Source organism: Cebus imitator, unplaced genomic scaffold (genome assembly GCF_001604975.1).
Source record: "Cebus imitator isolate Cc_AM_T3 unplaced genomic scaffold, Cebus_imitator-1.0 Scaffold803, whole genome shotgun sequence".
Classification (NCBI taxonomy): domain Eukaryota; kingdom Metazoa; phylum Chordata; class Mammalia; order Primates; family Cebidae; genus Cebus; species Cebus imitator.
Window position 1 is genome coordinate 211,209 of NW_016108118.1, and position 6,768 is coordinate 217,976.

Below are 6,768 nucleotides of genomic sequence, written 5' to 3' on the forward strand. Positions count from 1 at the left end.
AAAAAAAAAAAAAAAAAAAAAAAAAAAAAAAAAAAAAAAAAAAAAAAAAAAAAAAAAAAAAAGAAGAGTCTTCCATGGCTGGGGTGAGTAGGCTGGGACATATGCAAGGGAGGTTCATCAGAAAACAATTGGGCTGTTAATAACCTTCTTTTGGAGGTTCAATATTAGCCTTAGCTTGGAGGCACTAGGCTCAAGCTTTGATTTCCATGTCGCAGTTACGTAACTTGGTTTTTGAAACTACCTGTGTGAAAAATTCAGCAACATTACTCAAACACAATCTTCATCTAAAGAGATAAAATTATAAGGTGCTTACATTTTACACCTCAAGGAGAAAAGCAAAAGTATCTATTCCTGACAGTATATATGTCTTATTATAAATTTTTCCATTAAAAATCACATAGTAAACAGTCATATGGAAACATTTCTAGGAGGTACCAAGTTTTATCTCATAAAATGTAGCATGAAACTCAGAAATCAAGATGAAAGGATGCAGAACAGAGATATTTACTGTCACAAATTAACTCTAGAAAAAAAGTGATATTTTTATGACTCAACACAACTCACCAGTTGTCTACCACATTTTCTTGTAAAAAATTTTTTCTTTTTTCTTCTTTCTGAGGCGTTTTACTTTCATCCAAGCAGGAGTGAAGTCGCAAAATCTCGGCTCAATGCAACCTCCGCCCCCTGGGTTCAAGCAATTCTCCTGCCTCAACCTCCCCAACCGGTTGGATTCTAGACTCGCACGACCACACCTGGTTAAATTTTGTATTTTTAGTAGAGACGGGATTTCACCACATTGGCCAGGCTGGTCTCGAACTCCCAACCTCAGATGATCCACTGGCCTTGGCCTCTCAAAGTGCTAGGATTACTGTGTGCCATAGCTAACCCAGAGTTAGAACCTAAGCAACGCCATCTTAAACCCTGTACCCTGCAAGCATCAAGAAAAACGGTTTTTCCAAAAATAAGTTGTAACTGCTGCCCAGTTCCTTTGTGATAACTGCTTGCTGCCCTGTTTTCCTTGTGATAACTCCTGACCTTGGCGTCTATAAATAAAAACAGCTAGCTTGCTCTGAAAAAAATGCTGATTGAAAAGAAAGAAAAAAAATTTTCTATTGTAATGTTTGACTTGCAGCTCTCCACCAGGCACCACTTAGAATTTCCCCAAATTCCAGGAAACCCACTGTGTAAAGCTGCTTGCCTTTGCTTATCACAAACTGCCAGAAATAGCTTATGTAAAGTTGCCTGCCCTGCCTCCCCTCACCCTCTTGGTCCTAAAACCAGGGTGTGGTTTTTCAGCTTAAAAACCGTGCTCCCCCTAAACTCAGGGCCACGGGTTAGAGAGACGTGTGTCCTACACAGCCGCCGGCAATAAAGATGCCTCAATTTGGCATACTTTTGTCTTGGTGTTGTCTTTCTGTGCTCACACCAGTACAACAACTGCCGTGAGCTACAGTGTCTGGCTGGAAATGTACCGATTCTATACAGCCAAAATGCAGGAGAGATTTTCCCTGTTATTTTTCTTGGTAGCATTTTAAAAAGAAAGCCTTGGAGTTCTGCTTGAAATCACCCAGTCATAAAAAACATTTCTGGGCGTTATGCCCATCAATTTTTAACAGGAGAAAAGAGAAACTTGAGAACGCCATAAACCAAACCAAAGGGCTTCTCATTCGTGATCCACACCCTGAGTCAGGATTCTCCCCTGACGACCCTACCGTGGTCCCTGGGAGGAAAAATATGCAAGAGACACGGCGCTGAGGGTGAAGACCTGCCCAGAGAGGGCTCCAGGCACAGTCACTGAGCAGCGATTTTATTGCTGAAGGGGACTGAGGCTGAGCTGGGCAAGAACTGGGGGCACAGATTTTGGAGCTGCCTGCGGGGACGCCTGAGCTCCGCAGCCATTTTCCACCAATACCAACAAACCCCTTCCCTGAGGACGGACCCGGCACTCACACCATTTCTAGGCTTCCAGGGGGTCCCGGCATCTTAGCTGTGGATCTCCAGGATCAGCACGTCACAAGGCCACAGAGGTTGGACCTATAGCAGCAGAGGACACAGGACAGCAAAGACGCGACCGAAAACTCCAGCTGCAGCAAGATACAAACCCTTCCTCACATCTCAGAAGCCGCCTTTTCCGCCCCAGCTGCGTGCCTGATTGGACGGTTCACCGCAGGACAGCGTCGCTTATTGGATAAGGTTTAAGACCCAAGACCTGAGTGACAGAAGACATGCCCAAACGCTGGCTGACTGAAGAAAGAGTGACAGCCGAAGGTGCAGCCTCTTCAGGCAGGGCTTCCTCCCTGAGCTGAGCCAGGCCCACCCGAGCGGGCGTTTGTCTTTAGCCTTGTTCATAAGGTCTCCTGTATTTGTAAATAATATACTGTATGGCTGCTCACACATTAAAAGAATAGAATGAAAATTATTTTTTAAATTGCAGTTTTTATAACCTTCCTGGCTTCTTGTCCTTTTGTTGTAACCCAGCGAGTACAGAATCACCACTGACACCAAAGTAAGTCAATTCAGAGGGTCATTTATTGCAGGCGACCACAGACGACTAGTGTCTCTCCAACACGTAGCCCCGAGCTCACGGGAAGCAAGGGTTTTAAGAGAAAACCCACAACCTGGTGGGGAACAGAGTTCTTTTTTTGGCAATCAGCGTTATGCAGAGCAAGCTAGCTATTTTTCACAGAAGCCAAGGTCAGCAGTTATTGTGTGACATGGTAAAAGCCCCATAAAACTGCATACCTCAACCATACCTCGGCTTTCTGTTGAAACTGCTCTCTGTAACCCTGATGTGACAGGCAAGCAGTCCAAACCCAAGCCAAGCTGGCCCCTGTGACTTGTAATAAGTAACTAAGGTGTGTAATTTACACACCACCAAGGCAATGTGTAAACTAACGCTTATCTTGACTTCTGTGAACCACTTAAGTAACAATTGGAATGTCTGAAGCCCCTCACCCTCACCTCCACCCAGGAGGTGGTTTATGGAATGTCCAAATTCCACTGGCCCTCAGAATGTCCAAGACCCATCACCCTCACCACCCACCCAGGAGGTGGTTTAGGGGCATAAAAGGTCTTAACACCCTCCTTTTGGGGCCACGGGTTAGAGAGATGGGAGTACTCCCTGGTCGCCAAAAATAGAGACCCTGCAATTTGCCATACTTTTGTCTTGGTGTTGAATTCTATGCTAGCCCTGGTACAAAAATGGCAAGGAAAACGGGGCAGCAAGCAGTTATCACAAAGGAAACGGGGCAGCAGTTACAACTTCTTTTTGGAAAAACCATTTTTCTTGGTGCTTGAGTGTGCAGAGTTTAAGATGACTTTGCTTAGGTTCTAACTCTGGGTCAGCTATGGCACAAAAAGACCGTTGGTTCAGAAAACAAGATCTTCTGGTTCTGGACTCTGTAGCTGTCTTGGGTAGGGGACTTTTGCCAGCTCTGTACTTTCATCGAGCCTAAGGAGAGAGGCTGCCCAAAAGGGACTCTGAAGCCAAGGGTAAGAGTCCTACATTCCTGCCTCCCCAGCTCACTTTCTAAGAGGAGATTGGGCAGAAAAGTTTCTTTTTTTCTTTCTTTCCTTTTTTTTAAATTTCTTCTGCAGTGACTCCGATACGAGCAGCAAAGTTCTTAACAAAGTCAGAAAAAATAATATTCAGACCAGGCAAGCTAATAAATGCTTACCAGGATTATCTGGCCTAATCATCAAAACAGCCCTGCCATATTTGTCCTCTGGGACAGGTGAGGAAACTGAGGTTGGAGGAGGACACAAGCACTGTGAGCCCAGATGGGGCACTGGCAGCCTGGAGCCTCAGAGGTCCAGGCATTCACTGCCCTCCAACCCTCTTCCGTCCCTCCCCCCAAGAGGCTTCATTCCCATACATTCCCAGCTCATTCACTTGTCAATAGCTCAGGCCCTGGGGTCACCAGTCCTCCTTCAAACTGAAACCGCCCCCCACCCCCAGCTGTTCAGGTGATGGCCTCCCTCTGTGTGGTACCAGGCAAGGGATGATGCTGTCTGTGCTTCCCTTCTGCAAGCTGTGAGTGACCTGTTCCCTGGGGGGGGAAGACCCTTCTCATCTCTGGGGACTGTGACCACCAGCAGCTCCACACCTGCACCCTCTGCCTGGAGCTGGGTGCACACACTAGGGGTAGATGAATCCCTTAGCCCAGCAAGCTTGACAGCAGGGTGGGGGCAGTGGATGCTCCAGAGAATGTCACCGCGTTAGGCTGGCCATGGCCCGGCAGAGGCTGGGTTCAGCTGACATCCTCACATTTGCCCTCCAGACTCCAGCCTTTGACTTTGGCGAATCTGGCCAGGATCTGGGGTCTGGGGCCGGAACTCTGGACGCTCCAGGTCCCGACTCCCTGTGGGCCCTTGTATTTAAGTGGGGACCCTGCGGCTCCAGGTGCCACACACCAGTGCTCCCGCCCTTGCCGGGAATTTTGGGGAGGGCCGGCAGCAGAGCCAGCGGGCTGGTGCGGTGGGGAAGATCACCCGCCAGCGCCTTTTTCCATCCAGGCGCCCTTTCCAGTCCCCTCGTTGCCTGCAGGGTCACCCCTCCTCCTCCCGCTGCTCCCTCCCAACTCGCTGCTCTCCCGCACCTCTGGGCTCCCTGGCCAGGGCGCCAAGGCAGGGCGGCTTACGACGACCACTGGCAGGGACAAGGGGGGCAAATTTCCCAGAGCGGAAAGACGGCACCAGCCTGCCCCACAGCAGGCATGGCTCCGAATCTGAGCCCCCAACACTCGCTCCATCCGCACCCCTGGTGACTCTCTGCCTTCCTGCTCCGCTCCCGCTGGGTCCCTCTGACTGGGGACATGGCAGGGCGGGCAGGACCCAAGGCCAGCGTGCAGGTCTGAGGCAAAACCCCAACCCCAAACCGCAGGGACCCTACCCTCCAGGCACTGGGACCGGCCGTCCTGGCAGCTGTCGGGGGACCGGGGTGTGTACCGGTGAGGAAACCGGTCAAAAGTGGCTTTTTGATTTCCCAAAGGTAAGGGCTCCTTTATAATTATGTTTTGGTTCTTATTTAGTTAAAACGAATGGAATCTAATTAGATTTACCCATAATCTTGTCTGTAAATTTGAGCACACTTTTATTAATTTTTCTCAGTTTAACTAGTTCTTTTGTTTGTTTCTATGTTAAGAATTTTAGGCTGGGTGCGGTGGCTCACACTTGTAATTCCAGTAATTTGGGAGGCTGAGGTGGGCGGATCTTGAGATCAGGAGATCGAGACCATCCTGGCTAACACAGTGAAACCCGGTCTCCACTAAAAATGCAAAAAATTAGCCAAGCATGGTGGCATGCGCCTGTAATCCCAGCTTCTTGTGGGGCTGACGCAGGAGAACCGCTTGCACCCGGGAGATGGAGGTTGCAGTTAGCCGCGATTCTGCCACTGCAATCCAGCCTGGACAACAGAGAGAGACTCTGTCTCCAAAAAAAAAAAAAAAAAAAAAAAAAAAAATTAGGGTTTACCTGAAATTAGTAATGTGAATCCAAAAGTTTCCTTTACTGCTTGTTTGTTTCTAAATAGTATTTCACTGAATATGCAGTTTACAGGGATGCTCACTTCTGCCTTAGTCTGGTTTAGTGAAACAGGAGGGCGAAGGAAACAATCAGATAGGCATTTGTCTCAGGTGAGAAAAGGGATAACTGTTGAGTTCTGTCTGTCTTTTGTACACAAGGAATTTTTGTGTGTGTAGGCAAAATGTGAAGGTTGTATGTATCTTTTTTTATTTTTGTAGCTATGTCATTTGGAAGTAGAATGGGAGTCAAGTTCTCAGGCTGACTTTTTCTTTCTGCTTGGTGATTTGCTTGTCCAGAGATTTATTTATTTTTCTTTTCTTTTAAAAATCTTTGGCCTACTGCCATAGCACCCTTAACACGCCCAATCTCATCTGATATCGGAAGCTAAGCAGGGTCGGGCCCGGTTAGTACACGTATGGGAGAGCGCCTGGGAATACCAGTTGTAGACTAAAAAACAAAAAAAAAGTCTTTCAATTAAAGCATTTTAGAAAAAAAGAAATTGTTACTTTCCGATGTTTTCTGATTTCTTATGGCTAGAACAGTTTATTCTTAGAAGGGTAGTTCCCACATTATTGGGAAAGATTTTATTTATTTATTTTTCTTTTTTTTTCTCCTCTGTAAATTACCCATTCTCAGGCGTATTTATTTATTTATTTATTTAAGGGATGATTACATGAATTTTTAGTGTAGCATTGTTTATAGGTGGCAAATAAGGTAACAAGAGGACAGCTGAACAAATTTATAGTACACAGTATTAGAGAATATTATGTAACAATTGCTCATTTTACTCTGACCCTCATAATCATTCTTTTCGATGGGTCCAGGACCATGGCCAACTCAAGGCACGAAAAGATGGTCCTCCTGGTTTAGTCTGAATTTGAGTCCTGGTGACTTCAAATCTTCACTGGTACATGGACAAAACACTTAAAAAATATGAAAGATTATTTACGTAAAGCAAAATGAGAAATAGAAGATAGAATAGTTTAGGTTCATGTACATATACATATATTTTATTTGGGTATTCGGGTACATTACCTCAGAAAATCAACCACTGTAATTTTCAATCTTATCTCAAGACCAACCTCCAGAAATGCTGTAAGAAGTGCTATAATAGCCTGGCGCGGTGGCTCACGCCTGTAATCCCAGCACTTTGGGAGGCCGAGGCGGGTGGATCACGAGGTCAAGAAATCGAGACCATCCTGGTCAACATGGTGAAACCCCATCTCTACTAAAAATACAAAAAAT

At 46.3% G+C, this 6,768-nt stretch overlaps 1 protein-coding gene across 1 annotated transcript in view; it reads right to left on the bottom strand.

Moving 5' to 3' along the window:
* LOC108297463 (protein ZNF738-like) overlaps nt 1-2,154 on the bottom strand; it is a 31,607-nt gene extending 29,453 nt beyond the window's left edge. Inside the window, exon 1 of the mRNA XM_017520118.2 lies at nt 1,953-2,154. Within this exon, the coding sequence (XP_017375607.2) occupies nt 1,953-1,982 (30 nt within the window). The 5' untranslated portion in view covers nt 1,983-2,154. The remainder of the gene's footprint in view (nt 1-1,952) is intronic.
* Between the last annotated feature and the right edge of the window lie 4,614 nt (nt 2,155-6,768).